General features: G+C 35.4%; 1 protein-coding gene across 1 annotated transcript; it reads right to left on the reverse strand.

Moving 5' to 3' along the window:
- Nucleotides 1-3,529: 3,529 nt before the first annotated feature.
- On the reverse strand, nucleotides 3,530-20,366 carry LOC140153269 (N-alpha-acetyltransferase 20-like). The gene is made up of 6 exons (XM_072175972.1): nucleotides 20,220-20,366; nucleotides 16,882-16,906; nucleotides 14,492-14,582; nucleotides 13,528-13,663; nucleotides 6,029-6,165; nucleotides 3,530-4,953 (listed from the first exon to the last, which is right to left on the reverse strand). Exons 1-6 carry the CDS (start codon nucleotides 20,270-20,272, stop codon nucleotides 4,868-4,870), a joined length of 528 nt encoding a protein of 175 aa, XP_072032073.1. The 5' UTR covers nucleotides 20,273-20,366; the 3' UTR covers nucleotides 3,530-4,867.
- Nucleotides 20,367-21,730: the final 1,364 nt, after the last annotated feature.

Below are 21,730 nucleotides of genomic sequence, written 5' to 3' on the forward strand. Positions count from 1 at the left end.
AGCGATAGATGCCAATTTAAAAGTTGCGGTTTGCTAACTTGCATGCCCTATTGATTTGTATTCCATTGATTAGCACGTTAAGGGGGTACTACACCCCTGTCCAATTTTGTGCCTATTTTTGCATTTTTCTCAAAAATTATAGCACATTGGTGACAAGTAAGATATGTATATTACAGGGGCAAGGACTACAACTACTGCACTGGAAATTTTATTTCGGCACAGACAGCATTTGTGGAGTTGCAGTCAAAAATGAGGGAAACCAGTATTTGATCAATAAATCAATAACTACTGGCCTTGAGTTGCTGAATTTTCAGAGCAATAGTTGTAGTCCTTGCCCCTACAACATGCATATCTTAATTGTCACCAATGCGCTATAAATTTTGAGAAAAATGCAAAATAGGCACAAAATTGGCCAGGGGTGTAGTACCCTTAAAACTAGCTGCATGCTTTCATTGATTGGAACACAAAAGTGCAAGTTTTGATTTCATTAGGTGTTGGATCACCGTTTCTTTAATTCTCAACCAATTTCAACAAATAAGGTCTTAAATTAGTACAGGTATTGGCTGCTTGTTTTAAGTTGGACATTTTTGTCTTTATTTAGGATATACAGGGGTGAACACAACTGGTACCTTAATTCTTTGGCTTACTGTAATGTGCAGTTTCAAGCACAATTTTTGTCACTGAAATTGATTTTGGGATATGGCCAAAAGATTGACCAATTTCTTTGCAAGATGAAAATTATATTTCAGGAACTGCAGGTTCTAGTATGTGGAGTTTCTCTACTGGAAGTTAATTTGTACCAAATTCCTTCCCACTAAGTAATTAGGCATATTGCATTTTCACAGATAAGCTCGTATTGTATTGTATTGTGGGAAGTAATTTTTGTCAAATCGACTTCCGGAGGACAAATCCATGAGCTCAATTGAATCTTCAGTATCATTGTAGCAGGTTAGTTGGGTATGAATTAGAGAATAAAGTTTTTTTTTTTTGAGCGTCTACTGTAATATCATGGAGAATTGGCAGGTTCAATATTTTGAACAGTGGTTTACTGATTGGGTGTGGATACTGCATTTCCTGTTATTTCTTAATTAAACTTGCTTCAAAAAGGAGGATAGACAAGCTTGCATGAGTTTATCTATTTTCTGCAATCTACACATTTGAAAGACCTCTTTATGTGTGCTTCCATGGCTGATACCTGGGGAGAGTAGCACACACCAGGTACCATAAAAGTTATTGCACTGGTAGATGAGTATGGAAGTCTCACATGCTAAGACGAGTGAGCATGGGAATTCGCTGGCATAGTACATGTTAGAATATGACTGTTGCTACTTTAACTGGGTCACACTTTCTTTGTTACGAAATACTGATCAAAATGATCACAACACAATGCCCATAGTATATCATAATTCGGAATAGGTGTATAATGAGCCTAGGCTTGAACCAGTACCAGTGGATACTAATGTGCATTATGCCAGCGAATACCAATTTTTTAATGCTCGCTAAGTGGGTCCCGAGAAACTCAATCCTATCAGAAGTGTCTTTTGAAAATTTGTGAACATGTCACATCAAAAGGGAAAGTGTAATAAATAATGAGTAACTTCATGAGTAGAAATTTTTTCAGCTTCATTTTGAAACAACACTTCGACTGCTCAGCGCCAGAAGTGGTTAAGTGCAATAGCTGCCATGTGTAGATGAGTACAATATATTGTTTAAATTGCCAATGAGTACAATATATTGTGCGAACACAAAAAATGTTTGTGTTTGTGTAAATTGCCTATTGCACTTAAGGGCTGGGGTATGAACGTTTGGACAGTATTTATTTTGGGACATTAGAGCACATCAGACATATCGAATTGCATTCTGAATACAAAGAATGTCATTCTGATATCAAATAATTTTGAATTTTTGAAATTCGCAATTTAATACACATTTTATGGCAAATCATTAAATATTGATATTTTTGATATTTAACAGTACTTGAAGTAAATCTGATGATTTATACTTAAAGTGTATGTAGGTGGGTTGAAAAGCCGACGATCAATTGAAAATTTTGACCTTTCGTATTGAAGATATGGATTTTTTTCCCCAAAACACCAAAAAAAATTAGGTCTTTTTGGGAAAAAAAATCCATATTTTCAATATGAAAGGTCAAAATTTTCAATTGACCGTCGGCTTTTCCTCCTGCTACATAGACTTTAAGAATATATCATTAGATTTATATAATTTACTTCGAGGACTGTTATATATCAAAAATTCGAAAAATATCAAATTTTTATAATTTGTCATAAAATTTGTATTATATTGTGATTTTCAAAAAATGAAAATTATTTGATATCAGAAAGACATGCTCCGTATTCAGAATACAATTCGATAGGTCTGAGGTGCTCTCATGTGCCACAAAAAATACTGTCGAAACGCAATAAACGCTCATTTTAGATCCCTTAACCACTTCTTGCACTGCACAGTCGACTTGTCAAAATTGATCAAGGCATTCAGATTTTACAAGTAAATATAAGTCATGATTTCTATTTTTTTCATGCATGATTTCATCATTAAAAAGCAGTTTACTGCCAAGTGTACACTTTTGGTGTGACTAGTCAGATTTTTTATCACACATACAATATAAAAATCTAGAAGTGGGCCAATATGAAATTCAGTTTTGCCTCCAAGATTGAAGAAGAGAATGTTGCTAGGAAAGAATTTCAATACTGGGATGTATTGTATACTGTTTTGTACATGTATGAAACAAATAAATTGCTATTTTACATTTGTAAATAATTGTATCTTGTGTGTTTATTACAATATAATGTAAAAGTTAATGTTAATTTAAACACTTCACACTTAAAAACGTATTCACAAATCAAATCCAATTTTTTTATAAAACAAACATTGATTTTATTTCATGTATTACCTTACAAAACGAAGTAAAGCATAAAAACAGCTTCCAGTTTTGTCATGAATCATGATCCATGTAAATTGTCATATACTATATTACACAATGCCGGTACTTGGTAGGATTTTTGCTTATTATTGGCACATTGAGAACAACAAGAAATTGGGCACAATGCTATTTTTAATAAGTTTTTGGATATATGTGACATGATCAAGGAGAATGAGTCACATGTCGACCCTCGTTGAAAATGAGTTTTGCATATTTTTCTAAAGAGGATATTCAGAGCTTTCAGAAACTGAAAACCCTGTCTTGATACAACTTTTCTTTGTAAAGTTACATCAATTGATCAGTCGCTGAGAACAATAAAAAAACAAAAGAATTTCAACACTTTCTTTGCCAATATCTCAAAATCAATATTAGCAACATCCGACTCATTTACCTTGATTGTGTCACATATTTGTGATGAATCTAAAAAGAACTGCGCAACATCATGGTAAATCCGCCATATTGGTTTGTTACGATAAGAGACCAAAATAATGTACAACCAGTATTTATTGGCAAAAGAAGCCTGATACTGAATGATAATTTCCATCTTTAAGCTAGAACGTTACTAATTATGCGCACCTTTTTGCAAGAATTTTGTAAACAAGCACACTTTTAATTCAAAATTACCAAGCAAAATAAGTTGTGCACTATTTTTTCCTTCATGAGCGACACAAAACATGGCAGAGTTTGTACTCAATTGGGTCTAATCTCTTTGAAAGTTCGCATGAATCGGTAGCAGTGTGAAAAGCAACAAGTTAGCCTATGAAGGTTTCTATGTAGTTCAAATATAACACATTCTAAGCAAATTCTGGTTTCAATATATGCCTAAAAATTATACTTTTTGATGGCTTAGCTTCAATACAGTGATATAGGGTCATTTTTGCCAGCAAAATAAGATTTCAATTTTGACATCCTTCAATGAAAACAAAACCTACCATCTTTCAGTTTCACAAGATCAATTCAAGGAGAAAGGTGAATATATTCTAAAAGGGAATTGCCTATGTACAGACTCTGTCAAAATGATTGGTATCCATCAGTTTTGATGGTTATTGAAAAGCCAGCTTCTTCTAAAGTTTGTTCGGCATATATAAGGCGGACAAAATAAGACTCATAACACCGTGTATTGATATAGAATGGCATGCACTCAGTTGGGCGCAATGCTTACGCTAGTTATGCGTTGCGTAATGCGTGACTGGTGCATGCCTAATATAAACCGAACAAACTTTAAATGCAACATAGGGTCTTCAACCAATAGCCAATAACTTTTTACATACAAATCATTTGGAAATCTTATGATGATTCAGCTGAGGTGTTGTCAAGTTTTGCTTAATTATGATTACAAAAACAGTTTTTTAGGGAGAGTAACATTTCGTGAGAGTAACATTTCACTTTCAACCCATTTAAAAGGAAGCTGTGGCATCATAGGGACACATATGGCGATGTCAACCCAATGAAATTGAAAATTACGAAGCCTTTGCTCCCGACTCGCATGGCTCAAGCTACGTTTCTACAAGAAAGTTTTTGTGTTATAGCTCACCTAAACCTAAATCTCACTTCCTTATTGTACTTGTTTCAAATTTGAGTGTTCAAATTTACTATAAAACTCAAAATACAAATAAAAGCACCTATACTATAATCACCTACAATTTCCCTGATGAATCCCTGACAATAGCTGCCATAAAGAGTGCTAATTAATGCATTATCATTCCAATTCACCTTGTCAGTAAATCCCATAAGCCATTGCGATTTAACCTTACACACGTCACAGCGATGCACACATCGTTACTGAGCATTTACCGTGCACAGAAACGATGGTCCATAAATAGCAAAGGCTTATGGGATTACTGAACAGATGGATACCGTGTATGCAAACTAAACAGATTCCAAGGCATATATGGCAGCTATTAACAAGAGTTCATCAGCTTAATGTCATTCAACGTCTTCAGGGCGCACAGGATCTTTGAGTGGTATCACCGATTTCTTGTCTTTGTCTCGACTTAATGCTAATCTCATGTCTGAAAAGAAAGCAAACAAAAGGAATATTTAATAGCTTAAATAATACAGCATCCATCTATTACTACCTGTTATAAAATGAACATGTCTGAATACCGCTATTCGCAATAAAGGCGCCGCTAGCGATGTAATCGTGATGTATCATGGGAAAATCGTGATGTATCATGGGAAAAGGTCGACATCAAGTCCAGCATAATCTGAATATTACCATGCTATTACATAGGAACACGTGACAACATTTTTAGTTTGTCAATATAACGGTATTACACGCAAATCGATAGAGAAAAAATTAATTGTGCACATTTCAAATCACATTATTAAGTATTATTGAGTATCGATTCGCGTGTAACACCTTTATTTTGACAAAATAAAAAAATATTGTCACGTGTTCCTATGTAATAGCATGGTAATATTCAGATTATGCCGGACTTGATGTCGACCTTTTCCCATGATACATCACGATTACATCGCAAACCGCTGGCGGCGCCTCTTATTGCGTAATAGCGAGAATTCTAATGAAATTTAGGGGTTATCACTACATGTACTATTTTAGCAAATCATTGACAAGGAGATCAAGGGTAGATTTCCAAAGATTTTGTGAAAATTATTTTGCAAAGTGCAATTGTAAACAATATCTTTACGGTTAGCAACTATTTTAAACTGTTGCGATTTGGTATTTCACAGCATCTTGCGAATGGTAGTGAGCTTTGGCAAAAATTGTATTGATCATTTCATAACAAGTGTGTAGAAGAATTCAAATATCAGATATACTTTTGTAGGGAGAGTGTGGCCTAATGGTTACGGTACTTGCCTTCAGTGCATGAGGTCCCGGGTTCAATGAATCATGAAAGTACTCCAACCTTCGGAGGGGACGTAGAGCTGTCGGTCCCGTGTACAGAGACCGATACCCGTATATGAATCTCGCAGCCAGTTTTGAAAAGAGTAGGATGTTAACCCCTGACTGTTCCCAACCTGCCTCGGTGTTCAAATGGACCCCATTGGAAATAAGCTTCAATAGAGGCTTGGGTTATCCAGGTTGTCAAAACCCGAACAAATCAAATCAAAAAAAGAACTTACCAAATGCATCTTCATCAGGATCTCCTGAATAATATTCTAGAACTCTTCTATATACAATGTATCCTAATGCTCTGTACATGTTGACTGCTATCTCATTGGAGACACGAACAAACAGGTCTACAAAGAAACACGATTTCCTGTAGAAAAAAACAAATGGTACAACATAGCAAATTAACACAATTCTGTGAATTCATTTCCCTTATCACAAACAAGTTATAGGAGTATTTCGTGATCCTAGCATCCTCTTTTTATGACATTTTTCAGCAGATATCCACGAAAAAAGCTTATTCCCAAAATTTCAGTTGATTCCAATTTTGATTTGCGAGTTATGCATGATTATGTGTATTAAACTGCTCCATGATAGACAATGTGTTGTAATTTTGTTCTGGTGTACCAGAATGAAATTCAAATTTCACAATATTTTTGCTGAATGAATTAATCTGCAAGAAATTTTTTGTACATAATCATTATGTAGCCAGAGATTTCCAGTGGTATAAAACTCTCGTCTTATGCCCTTACATTCATGCTTGGATAGCTCGCCTTATTCATGTATACCTGTGGCTAAAAATGAGCATAGCAGAGCAATCATATTACAGGGTGTCATAAAAAGTGGGTTCTAACGAATCGGATGATATTTTAAAATGTGTTTTCAACCATCATTCAGTGTTTACGAAAGCCACATCTTTCTATGCAGAAAACCAGAGCTCATTTGATACAACTGATTTGAAGATGTGGTTTTGGATGTATAAATGGTTGCTGGCTAGGATACATTTTGCAATTTTCTGTTGACTCAAGTTACACCATACTGTTTGATTGAACACGCAATGGAGAGTTTTTGGAAACTTACAATTATCTGTGGCTCAATTTTTTCAATTTTTTCAAGTGACCCATGGTTCTTGAAGGAAAGGTGTTACGGTTCTTGAGTTATGGGTAAAAATTTAAAAAAACTGTAAGGTCTCTATATTTTAGCCAATAACTTACGAACAGACCATCAAAATTTGAATGTCATTTTTTTAATTTTCTATGCGATACACTGCAAAATTGGTCCTGCAACCATTTTTACATTTGAGATAATATCTTTAAAACTGTTTCAACACATTTCGAAATATCACCACATTTGTTGAAACCCACTTTTTATGAGACACCCTGTACAAGCAAAAGGAAAGTTAAATGTTCAATAAGAAATATTCTCTAGACATTTGAGCATGTGTATGTTGAGATATCGGTCTGGTATGTCGCTAATTTAGGGTTGATTCAGTTACAAAAAGGAATCGAATAACGTCTTGATCTTGAATTTAGAGTGATTTATTTCAATGATCAACTTCTCTCATCCTCTCTCTCGTGTACCAATATCTTGAATGGTGGGATCGCACTGACAGGATCGGTGCGATCCAGCATTTATTTGGGGCGCCAAATCCTTCACCAAACAGATTAATCTGCACCCAATTACCATTAATCAGATAAAAAGAAATGAACCGGCAACACCAGGACATAACAGTGTTGTGCATCTATGCGTGATGATACTAGATAATACAGATAGAGATCTATATACAACTGATGGTTTCTAATGAACAAAAAACTACAGAAAAATTGCAAGGCCAATGTTCCAAAAGTTGCGCGATTAACTTTGGTTTCTATGGGGCAGGTAAGGATCAAAAGTTTCATAATATTGAATCGGGTCAATGTCAAGGGGAGGAAGTGGTGACAACAACTTCTTTGTTTCATATCATAATTTCACTTCTACTTTCACTTCATTTAGTCACTGTACTAAGGCATTTTCCCACATTCTCTAAGCATGTTGAAAAGAGCAATATTATGAAACTCATTTCTTCACAGAGATGTAGAGCTTGCAGCAGACATAAATCCGAGTCGGCCATCCACATATTCAGTCAGGAATACAGCCTCTAAAAATCTACACAGTATTTGAGGCTTAATTGGATTAACAATTCTACTACAGATATAGAAAAAAAGTACTAGCTGCAGCAACAATATGCATGTGAATAACTCTGCTACCAATGCAACAGACACATCCTTGCCAGTTTACATCTTGAATGTCTCTTACTGGGAACAAATTCTTGTTGCAATCCTTCAAGGATTGGTAGCTATCGCTGGACTTATTGGGAACTCCATCATAATTGCTGCAGTGGCTTTCTCAAAAAAACTCCAGACATCTACTAACGCATTTGTGATGAGTTTGAGTGTAGCTGATCTCTTGACATCCTTTACTCTTATCTGGTACACTGTTGGTACTCTTGGGAAAAATGAATGGCCAATACCTGGGGCCTACTGGATTTGTCAGATTACTGCTTTCATGATATTTGCCTCCTTAGAAACTAGCATGTGGACTATGGGTGCCATTGGTATTAATCGACTAATCCACATTGTCAAACCCATGTGGTACAAAAAGATATTTACATCCTGGAAGCTTGTTATTCTTGTGATGATACCATGGGTCATCCCTATAGCTGGTCTTTTTGTTGCTCTTGCAACAGGTGGTGTAATTTATGGGTATAACAAACCCATTTTAGCATGTGCTGACAGTAAAAATAAAGAGGAGACCATGATTGCTCTAACTGTACTTGGTTTACTACTCCCATTCCTCGCAATAGTTGGAAGTTACAGTTGGATCTATGTGTATGTCAAGAAACACTTTCGGGAACAAAAGCAACATTTGTCAAAGTTTTCTGCCACCTCTACGACTGCATCAGAACTATCAATCACTGAAGATGGCCATGATCCCAACAGTGCCATAGCAGTTTGCAGACGGAAAAAAATATCCAAAGAAGAGATCACAATAACCAAAAACCTCTTCGTTGTTGTAATTGGATTTTTCATCTGTTTTGCTCCATACTTCACCTTAAAGGCACTTCGCAGTTCTCTCAGCACCGAACATATCCAATTTTATCTCAAGGTTGGAATTTTTGCTAGCAGCGCCATTAATTTCATCATATATGCCAGCAAGCATCCTGATTTCAAAGTTGTACTGAGACATATGGTGAGGTGTTCTTATGCTGATATCCCACAACCATCGCCAATCCTGAAATACCTACTTTCAAGAAGGAACTAAACACCTGACTCAAGATTCCTCAATGAAATATCCATTTAAAAACACCTCCGATATTAGATGATGGATAGGTAGACCTGATAAGTTAAAATACCAGCTTCAAAATACTGTAAATATTGTATGTAAGTCTAGATCACCTATGAACAGAAAGTTTATGGCATTGCAAACATGGTGGTTCTTGAACCACAAGTAAAGTATCCATGGATATAGAAGCTAAATAAAATGGAGCAAGTTGAAATATTTACCGCTGTACAGCCACAAATGTAACATTTTACCTAAAAATTAGGTTTATTGGCTAAGATGAGATTTAAACCAATTAATTGCATTACCATTAATACCATACAACTTAAGGGGGGTACTACACCCCTGTCCAATTTTGTGCCTATTTTTGCATTTTTCTCAAAAATCATAGCGCATTGGTGACAAGTAAGATATGTATATTATAGGGGCAAGGACTACAACTACTGCACTGGAAATTTTATATCAGCACAGACAACAGTTGTGGAGTTACAGTCAAAAATGAGGGAAAACCAGTATTTGATCAATAAATCAATAACTACTTGCCTTGAGGTGCTGAATTTTCAGTGCAGTAGTTGTAGTCCTTGCCCCTATAATATACATATCTTAATTGTCACCAATGCGCTATAATTTTTGAGAAAAATGCAAAAATAGGCACAAAATTGGCCAGGGGTGTAGTACCCCCTTAAGTTTAGAAATAAGAAACTTGTGGTTCCCTGTATAAAACGCCTTCTTTAAATCTAAGAAAATTGAGCCTGTGACCATTGTTTATGTTATTTAGAATTTGATCCGCTGCATACAAAAGAGGAGTGTTAGTACAATGATTTTTCATAAAACCTGATTGATATGAATTCAAAATATTTTTACATGTGATAGGAAAGGACCAAAAGTTGTAGAGAAGTCTTCTAATTCGGCTAGCAAATAGCAGCTTTCATAATAGGCATCCCTTCAATATATTGTTAGTCAAAATTGGGTTTTGCCTGGTGTTTCGCTGAATGTTATAAATAAAATTTAAAAAATAATACTGAACCAGGTCAATGTCCTGGAAGTGAGCGAGACCCTGGGAGGAAGTGATGGCAACAACATGTTTTTTCACAGCTAAATTTCACTTCATTTAGTCACTGTACAAAGGCAATTTATGATATTCTCTACACATGTTTACATGAGCAATATTATTTTAACTCCATTGCTTCAGGGAGTTGTAGAGTTTGCAGCAAACATAAATCTGATTGAGCCATCCACAACTTAAGTCAGGAATACATCATCTAAAAGTAAGGCTAAATTGGATTAACATTGTACTGTCGATATAACAGCTGCAGCAGCAATAATTATGAATGTGAATAACACTGCTACCAATGCAACCGACTCATCCTTGCCAGTTTTCATCTTTAATGTCTCATACTGGGAACAAATTCTTCTTGCAGTCCTTCTAGGATTGGTGGCTACTGCTGGACTTATTGGGAACTCCATGATAATTGCTGCAGTGGCTTTCTCAAAAAAACTCCAGACATCTACTAATGCATTTGTGACAAGTTTGGGTGTAGCAGATCTGTTGACGTCCTGGACTCTTGTCTGGTATACTGTTGGCACTCTTGGCAAGGGTGAATGGCCAATACCAGGGGCCTACTGGATTTGTCAGTTTACTGCTTTTATGATATATCAATGCATAATAACCAGCATGTGGACTTTAGGTGCCATTGGTATAAATCGACTCATCTACATCTCAAAACCCATGTGGTACAGAAAGATCTTTACACCCTGGAAGCTTGTTATTCTTGTAGGAGTAACATGGGTTTTCCCTGCAGCTGGCCTTTTTATTGCTCTTGCAACTGGTGGTGTAACTTATGGGTATAACAAACCTGTCTTAGTATGTGCCGACAGTCAAAATAAAGCGGAGGCCACTCTTGCTCTAACTGTAGTTGGTTTCATACTCCCACTCGTAGCAATAGTTGGAAGTTACATTTGGATCTATGTGTATATCAAGAGACACTTTCGGGAACAAAGGCAACATTTGCCAAAGATTTCTGTCAGCTCTGTGACAGATAATTCACAGAAAAATTCTGCATCAGAACTTGCAATCACTGAAGAGGGCCATGATCCCAACAGGGCCATAGCAGTTCACAGACATAAAAAAATATCTAAACAAGAGATCACAATAACCAAAAACCTCTTCATTGTTGTAATTGGATTTTTCATCTGTTTTGCTCCATACTTCATCTTACTGGCATTGCGGAGTTCTATCAATACTGAACACGTCCGATTTTATCTCAAGGTTGGAATTTTTGTTAGCAGTGCCATTAATTTCATCATATATGCCAGCAAGCATCCAGATTTCAAAGTTGTACTTGGACATATGATGAGGTGTTCTTATGCTGATATCCCACAACCATCACCAATCCTGAAATACATTCTTTTAAGAAGGAACTAAAAACCGAACTCAAGATTGCTCAATGAAGTCCTTGGAAAGTTATAAACACTTCCTATTTGAGATGATGGGTATAAAAGTAGCAAGTCAAATTCTGCTTTCCAAAGAGCGTAAATATTGCATTTAAGGGGGTTCGAAACGATGTTTCTGGAAAACAGAAACTGAATTTAGAACCATTTGAATAGATTGAATAAGTTAAGCTAAATACACTGAGCAAAATATTTTGTTTGAAGGAAATCGGACATACGGTTGTCAAGATATACATGTTTTTAGTTTCTTTGTATTCTATTGTTTTTGCCAATATATTGATGAAGTTAATGAGGAAAATTGGCAAAATGTGCTCATGAATATTCATGTTTACCAAATATCTTATGAATAAACCTTCATACTACTTTTATTTTATATAATTTTGACATGAAACTTTGCCAATGTGTTTTTATGGCCTAAAACATTAACATGTGATTTTCCCGCCCATCTAATTTGCATATTTGCATAATTAATTAGCATTATAAGGCTAATTAATTATGCAAATATGCAAATTAGATGGGTGGGAAAATCACATGTTAAAGGTTTAGGTCATAGAGACACATTGGCAAAGTTTCAGGTCAAAATTTTAAAGGTAAAAGTAGTATGAAGGTTTATTCATTAAATATTGGCAAAATATTGGCAAAAATTAATATTAATGAGCACATTTTGCCAATTTTCCTCATTAACTTCATCAATATATTGGCAAAAACAATAGAATACAAAGAATCTTTCAACAGCAATATCTCAAAAACCGTTTGTCCGATTTGGCTCAAATTTTAGAATTAAGATTATTTTGCATATCTCTCTGCAACAAGTCTATTTTAACCTCAATCAGAGCAACTTGATTTTGCCTTTCGTACCACCTTAAGGACTCTCCCATGTACCCATCTGCTGGTAGGGAAGTTGTTTTTAAAAGGAACATCTACAGAAAATTATGACTAAAAGTGAGCGTGATAGTTATACATAATGTAATTTGCTCTTTTATACTTGAAAAAAGTTAACAAATTTTTAATTTAGAATGAGCCGGAGGTGGGTTAGAACCCGGGACCTTTGGGTCAGTGTTCTATTTACTAAACTAAAAATTTACTGAAACTAAGTAAATCTTTATAAAGGTAATGTGATGTACTAAGCTAAGTGTATGTAGCTGGGATGAAAAGCTGACAGATATACATGAAGATTCCTAAAAGACTGAAAAATCATAAGCTTTTAATAGCAGAAAAATATTCATATTTACTGACAACAGTCATAATTCTTAGCAAACCTGGCCGGAGATTCTTCATAATCATGGCTGTTAAATGTCAAAAATGGCCATTTTTAATAATTTGGGGCATGGTCAAATTGTTCATATTGCGTTTCTACCTCACATTGAAGCTTGTTCCAAAATAGTCTGATTCCAAAGTTTTGAGTTCCTTTAAACAGAACAAAACTGACGAGAATTGTTCAGCGTCTTTTTTGTCTGTACGCACATTATGCAATTTGCATATAACAAAATTTGTGTTGCACCTCGGTGCACTGTTCAGTATTAATTTGCATTGTTATGAGGCCCACCTATTTGGTAGTGATTAAACTGTGATATAGGTTGAATACCGTACTGAATAAACTCCCCAAGTTCAATCCACTTTCTCTTTATTATCACTCTGTGAAATCAAAATTTAATCCTAAGCATCAAGTTTCTACAGGAAACTTGATACAGGAAACTACAGGAAATCGCAGTGGTAAATGTTGCAAAATTACCCAATTTGTTATGAACCATTATTGGTTTCTATAGGGCAGGAAATGGTTTTAAGTTCCAGGTGAGAATCTTCAACCATTACAAAATCATCACATAGTACTGCTATGACCCAAGCTTGGTTGCAATACGATTTGAACTGTTCATTTGAAGCCAATTTAACCAAACATCTTTTTTTATCTTTGTTTTGAATGATTTCCATTTTCCCAAGTTAATCTATCTACAAACCTACTTACTTCTCAGAAATCTCTTCCAGAGCATGCATCATCTCTGCTGCCAAACCCAGTCTTCTGAACTCTGGTGCCACGGTAACTGCTGTCACATGACCATGCCACTGTTCCTGTGGTACTGAGCCCTCTGCTTTTCCCATGACTAGTAAAATAACAAATGAAAGTATAAGATGTTCAGATATCATATCTCAGTTCATGAAGTACTACCCTTTATCCTACCCTTTCTGCATAAACGGTCAATACAATTGGAGGTCCTGGGTTCAACTATCTGAAATTCCACCAAATGATTGCTTTTTGAAGCTCTTATACTTCCATCACATCTTAACTAACCTATAGACAAATCAGTCCACTTCTATGACTGGAGGTCAAAATATACACCTCAATTTGTAATCCTCCCCTCCAGAGTTTGTGGATAGACTGAGCCGGGTCATTTGTGGTTTTATTTTTTCAAAAAGATTTAAAAATAAATTGTATCTAGAAAGGGCAAAGTTAACATAGATTTTACGCATTTCTTTATTTTTAATAGATTATGAAGTGAACACAAATTACATATTTGCCCTTTGTAGATACAAAATTGCAATTTTTATTAAATCAACAACACCACAAATAATCCTAGCACTTGGCTCTAGGTCCAGTGACTCACCAGAAAAAAAACCTCTTAATATAGACATAGATAAATAGTCATGCACATAATTGCTGTAGATGACCTATGGACTAAATTGCTCACATACTCTGACTACAGCAGTTGTCTCAGCATACCAACAACCACAGCTCCCTGCAACAAGTATGCATCCACCCGTTACCATAATCGTAGTGTCAATCTTGAAAAACATAAGAGTTACGGTCAAGAAAGCCCCATTTGCAATAGCTGCTCTTTGTTCTGAACAAGTGCTTAACATACCAAATTCAACATCTGGCAGCTATTGTAAATGGGGGCCTTCTTGCACTCAACACCTCAACGTGTACTTACTGTATCCCATGATTTCTCCAGTTGGAGACTCGCACACCTGGAAATACTCGGGCCAATGAGCCAAATACTGCAGGTAAAATGGTACTCCATACTGGATGGACAACCAGGTCAAAGAAATTTTGAATAGTATGCTGGATACAACTTCATGTTTAATTTTGTAATAAACAGATTTGTACTCATTTTGTTCTCCAGACTCCCCTACAATTTGAATACCCCACCGCCATCACCACCATGTGGCGAAGTATGAGTTATTCGATTGGGAGCATCAAACCCACTTGAGGGGTACTGGCTGTTTGCAGCCATTTTTGATGGGATTTTTCACTTCAATTAGCTGCACATGGACCCCCCTGCCCCTATGGTGCTACACCATGGCGCCCTTCAATTTGAATGCCTAGATGCCTACATGTAGTCAGACAAGTAGAGCCTGGTCCACATCTACCAATGGTTATGCCATTTGCCATAATGGTGTGGGGCATGTCCCAAACTGGCCTGTGGTCAGTAGACTGTATGGTAATCAATTTTCTTTTACTTTGAACAAAAAAATCTAAATCATTTTAGTACAGTAATAATAAAATTCCCTTTAAAAGGGAAAGCCAGCCTCAATGTAGAAGAGGTCTTGTAATTAGTTTTGGTCAATGTGAAAGGCATTTTAGGATCACGCTTACATCTACATGACAGTCCACCAAACCATCAACGATGAGAACATGCACACTGAAACAGCAGAAAACATTAATTCCTAATCTCATGTCAACTCTTTTAATTCATTACATGTACTCCAAATTGTTCTGGTCTGTTTGTTTTGTTGTTGTTGTTGTTGTTGTTGTCGTTGGTTTTTTTTGTCTTTTCAGCTTTTTACCCACGATATCTCAATTTCCAATTTTGTAATACCAGAACTTACGAACTCAATATCTTCGCTTAGGAATGTCCGATTTCACTGCTTTCGATATATACACTGCGGTTTGAGTTAACTTACATGTACATTTTATTTTAAAATAACTTAATTAATTCGCAATGTATAGTTTAAGCCTACTATATTATAATAGATAGTGGCCAGCACATTTATAAAGGACTGGTTACTCACTACAATCTTCACTCTTAAACTGTGTTTTTCTGAATGTGCTGATCATGTTGATTGCTAGTCGGAAACTCCCTGCGAAGCTATGGACATGGCATCTTACATACTCCATTCTATAACAGTCTGCCTAGTGCCTTGTGTGTTTTCTCTTCAATCATTTTGTTGAATGTAATTTTATGAATCAAATAGTTATGTGTCATTTTATTTATAATAAAGAAGTTATTAAATTAATAAAGTAAGACAATTTATTTATCTATAAGTGCATGTCAAATGGGGTACATTGTTCAATACTATATGCATAAATTATGCCCATATTTATAATAAAGAAGTTATTAAATTAATAAAGTAAGACAATTTATTTATCTATAAGTGCATGTCAAATGGGGTACATTGTTCAATACTATATGCATAAATTATGCCCATATTATAGCTAGGCCCTAAAAACTTTATTTTGCATCGGATTTTTCCTGTTGAAAAGACAAAACTGATGTTTATGATAGCAACCATTTCATCAATAACATTTTGAGTCATTTTTATCCATAAAAGCGACACAGGATATGATAGATAACTACTTTCACATCAATATGGTCCATATGATCACAGATTGTTGAGAATCTGTGATATGATCCGAGGATATGATGAAGATTTTGATTCTATAGATCTGTTATCAACATGATATCACGCTGTTCAGTGGTCAAGGAGTAAGGACCCCGGTCAAGGACACTGATATGACATCATAGGTGATGTCAGATTTTCTTCTGCTGACCATATGATGCTATATATATTAACTATTATTGTTACATTTAGGCCTTTAAACTTTTAAAGTCATAATTAATTAGTTCAAACATAACTTTGGTAATACTCACTCGTTTTCGTTCGTTGAAGCGGCAAAACATACTTACTTTTCCTAACAAATCGAATTAAAATATTTTTAAAAAATTTAACCACAAAAAGTAAAAAAAAAAATCATTCCAATACCACTAAAATATAATCTCTTGAGTAAACTGACCCCAAACCTGAAACAGGTACCAGCCCGAATGGGCTGGCGAAAAACTAAAACCCAGTAGCTCCCACTTACCACTACTCTCTGAATCCCCTGGGACTCTATCCCTGCACCAAACTGGCAGCTAAAATTAAACTACTTTGCCCCCACTCCACAACACAATGAATGGACAAATGAAAGTGTCATCATTTTGTCTAATGTTATTACATGTATCTACAGGTGTTAATAGTTTATAATACCATCATTCAAATGTGAAAAAGTTGCACATTCATCATGAATTTTCACTGAAGGTTACTTATGTAAAAAGGATACAGTCTCAGTCAGTGGATCCAAATTTCTGGAAAATAATGAGATCAAATGAAAATGTTAAGATAATAAAAATTACCGGTAATAGCAAAAATGAATTTTAAAAATATATCCATTAGGCCCTTCGCACTTGATTATTAGTTTCCTATTAAAGATTTTGAAAAAGGGACGAGGTGACTTTTAATTATTAATTATCTTTTATTTTCTTTATTTAGTTTGAACTATTACAAGCAACCATTCACTGGTTTTGACTAGAGCGGGCATTTAATTATTTCACAACAATATTTGATTTTATAAATAAGTGAAGGTGGAGTTGTACTCTTTGTTCATTCATCATTATTGTTGAGTCAGAAAATGGCAAGTAGAAGTAGTTGAAAGTCATTTTAAAGGAGAAAATTAGAAATAAAAATAAAATAATTAATTATTTTGAGATTTTCAATTTTGGACGCGGGCGGTAAACAGGAAACTAATAATCAAGTGCGAAGGGCCTTATCCCGTACCGTACATGAAGACGTTAGTAGAAGTGCCCTCGGTTTCAGACATTTTTGCATGAATAAAATAGTCCAATATCTACATACCGGGTAGGCAGCCCTACAATTTCTTTATGTACCAAGGCGCTCTTCAATTATGCACTTCAATTTAGAAAAAAGTTACTACTGAGAATTGGGTATAGTGCAGCCTCAAGATTTACCCGGTACAGTCTTATGCATAATGTCCACATTTTGGGGTTTGTATGACCTTTTGTAGTCCTGCAACACTGTGCTCCCTTTTGTATTGTGGTTTTAAAACACTGCATTCCTATGTACCGCTGCAAGACTTCAGGTCTGTAGATGTCAATATGTTTATGATAAAGACTGAAGTCTTGCTGGCAGGACTAATACGCGTTTGACTAATATTTCCATAGTAATAATAAACGGTCTTATTAAAACGGTTTATTCAAAATCTCAGATTTTGACAAAACTACAGCACTTAAATTCTTGATTTTTGCAGTCCTGATATAGTTAACGACCAGAATAAACAAAATATTGAGGGTGTCCTCCGCAGCAAATGTTACAATATGGCTTTAACTTTCTGTGTGTATAGGACAATCACCTGAAGAACTTCAATATTTACTGTGGACACCACATCTAACTCAAGAAGTGTAGCTTCCAATTAGCTTCGTTTTCAAAAGCAAGAAATTAATGAAGCATGACAAGTGATGTGTAATAAAGCAATGTCCAGTTCAGAAACTGTATAAACAGAGCCGACTGATCACAACGGGTGATCATTAAACATCAAAAATGTTGCTAAAATTGTACTTTAGGCCTACATTCAACCTAATTGATTGTACCAACATAATTTTAGACTGTTCAGAATATTTAAAGCAACCTTTGCTCTAAAATATACAACCGATTCATCAAAATAACTTCCATCCAAATTTAAACATCCACAGAATATTTGAAAAAAAATGTCCCCGCTAATCTATCAAAAAGGTAGCTTAGGACACTATGCTTTGCATTGCTATACATGTAAGTTGATTTAATTCACAGAGCTCGATTTGTGTAAGCAACGTCCTGCTTGTTTTATCTAATCAAATAATTTTAATTTAAAAGCCTATTTGGTGATTTTCTCATTCAGAGAATTGTAAAAATTATCAAAATACTATTTGGCAAACTATCGCAATAAACACAAAAACATTCCCAACACGTAAAGCAGAAGTACGCTGTGGGCGACTTCTGGTGAAATTCGAACTCGGTGTAGAGAAAATCATCCAACAACATGTACATTGTAATGTATAAATAATAATATAAATAACCAGACTTATCACCAAAGCAATTAAGGCATCAAGGTGCTTTACAGAACAAGATTTAAAATTGACCTTAAAAAGAATGCAACAAAATCTACAAAACTTACACTACATGTACGGTACCGTCAGGGTCTTAGCTAGCCACCCGTCTGGCCGTCATTTTAGACGGGGAGTTTGCTCCTGGGACGGGCAAAATTAATGCCTTTGACAGGTGCTATATTATAAATTGTATGTTTTGAAAAGCTAATTGACCTTTTTAGTAGACCCAATTTGTAGAATAAGGCCATATCAGCACATATTTGAACTCTTTGAACCCCCAATGGGCTATAGACGGCTGGTAAATGTTTTAAAGGTCAAATTAGGACAGGCAATTTTATTCAAATGACGGGCAGCCCTCAATTTCTAGCTAAGACCCTGGGTACCGTACCAGTACCTTAAAAAGTATATCATTAAAAAGTATGCAAAAAGAACAAGCCTTACATTAAGCATGTCAAGACCAGGAGCCAAAAAAATTTTTTAAATAATTTTTACATGGTAGACCAATGCTTGAAAAAGAACATGATAAAATAGTCACCATAAACATAAACACCATACATGTACAAGAAAACGGCAATCAGAAAACACTTATGAACACTGATTAACCTAAACTAGTATGCCACGCTGCTCCCTATTTTTTTAAATTGAGCAATTTAGAGAATCTTGAGTTGCACGTATACATGTAGAATGATCTGCGTACTGTGCATTACTCGAGAACTTTAGCTTCGAATTTGCACACGATAGTTACGCATTCGATGCTAGAGTACTTTACCATGGTTTTTCGGTCGGACAGTGGTGCAATTTTTTACACCGGAGGTTATTTATTCTGTTAATGTTGAAATTTGGATGAAAGTTATTTCGATGCGTCAACTGTAGGCCTATCTTTTGAGCAAGATTTGCGTGTTTTGGATAGTCTAAAATTTAGCTGAAGTGTAATTTTAGCAACATTTTTGATGCAATCGCCTGTTGTGATCGGCTGTGTTTTTTTCTGAACTTCCATTGCTTTACACGGTGTCATGCTTCAGCGAATCTGACTAGATTTTTAATACAACAGTCTCTAGCCTAGAATGTGAAGCTATCGGTGAGCAAATTCTTGGCTAGAGTTCTCGAGCAAACTGTGCAATGTGCATGCGTAAAAAATACATAATATAATTTAGCGGTCAACCGTTGACATGTACTACCGTGATGTTGGAAAGTCGGAGCTAACAACAGTGCAAAGTTCATTCATAAATTTCCATTTGTTATGCTTGGGCATACATCGCCCAAGCGCTCAAGCAGCAGGCAATCAGAGATGTGGCTTTTCAACGGCGCAGTAAATAGTATGCGGCGCGATGTACGCATAAAATACGCTCTCATCAAAAGTTTACAGGAAAAGATTATAGCCCGGATTATAGTAGGCCTACATTTAATGAATCATGATGATGATGATAACAAAGTCGTTGAAATAGACTAGTAGTACCGTAGTACTAGTAGATATAAATAAGCTTATCAACAGACAAAACGAATTCATGGGAAAACTCACACATTGTTGAATTTGAATAAATCTTCACAAGTGAAAGGTCTAATCGTTGTCATTTTCGTCTGATTCAGAACTACTCTCTTTCATAAACGGGTCACTTTGGTTTAAAAAAACCTTTTCTCACATGCTATATACCGGGGCTATATACTGCAGCATGCACACAGGACTTCTCTTGTTGATATTCTACGACCTTTCACCTGCACCAATAATCAATTAAGCGTTTCTATAGATAGTTGGACTACCTCAATTTTTTGGGCAAGTTTTCAATATATTTTTTGATAATAATTTGATACTCTATAAAACACAATGGCTAAATTGGTTTTGTATTATTTGCGGACATTAAAGAACGTTGGTCAAGTTTTCAGCATTTATGTCAACAATTACATCCCAATTTAGTTACTATTTGTATTTTCCCCGAAAAAAACACATCTAATCGGGTACCTTTGTGATGCGGCAAACTGTGCAGTTACACAAGATTCGGGAAACGGGTTCCCGTTTGGAAATGACCAGGGGGGACAGAGGGGGAGGCACTCCCATATCGGCCTACGTGTTTAGGCCCTACGCGTTTATGTGTCACCTATTTTAGACTCAATCCCCATTGCAAAGGCTTATAGACATCTTGTCCCAACAAAAAAAATCCCATGGTAAATCAATGGCGTCCCATTTTACCCCAGCTGCGTTATCTTGACCCTGCTTCTTTACAGCAACAATTTTGCATGGGGTAAAATGGGACGTCTTAATAAAAAAATAATGAAGCCGGAGGCCGATGGGTAGGCCTACCATTTTTTTGTGAAACGTATTAGGCCTGACTCTTATTTATTTATTATTTATTAAAACCATATTTATACAGGGTTACCCTTCAGATAAATCTGCTATTACAGGGGCCCTGTGTCATGTCATAACTTGAATATGAGTACATAGGCCCGAGTAATTGGTAGAATTATCATCATATTAGAATGAAGTTAAAAACACAAACATCCAAATAGAACCATAATATCAAAATAGGCCTACATCAAATATCAAAAGTCATTAAAGTCATAAAAGTAAAAAACTTTGGCTAGTTATTTACACTTCTCTGCGTCATAAAATATAATGTAGGCCTAGGCCTATACATAAAATATAGCCTAATTAATAACACAAAACATCCAAACATATATCAAAATACATTAAATAATCATTAAAATTATAGTAAAGACCTTGGCTAGTTATTTACATATTCACTGGGTCATAAAACATAATTGGCCTTATGTAAAATAATTAATAACACTCAACATTCAAAATATAGAAGCATACATCAAAATAGGCCTAGGGGCCTACATCAATCTTTAAAAGTCATAAAACTTTGGCGCATTTACATTTTTCATAATAGGCCTATACATTTTACAAAATATTAAAAATTCAGAAATTATTGTGAAGTGCCCGTTTGAACAAGTTTAAGTTGTAATTTATTAACCTTAGGCCTATATGTTGTCTCGGGCATCTCATTCCACGCTGTAACACCTCTATAAATGAAA

This window comes from Amphiura filiformis, chromosome 5 (assembly GCF_039555335.1).
Source record: "Amphiura filiformis chromosome 5, Afil_fr2py, whole genome shotgun sequence".
NCBI lineage: Eukaryota > Metazoa > Echinodermata > Ophiuroidea > Amphilepidida > Amphiuridae > Amphiura > Amphiura filiformis.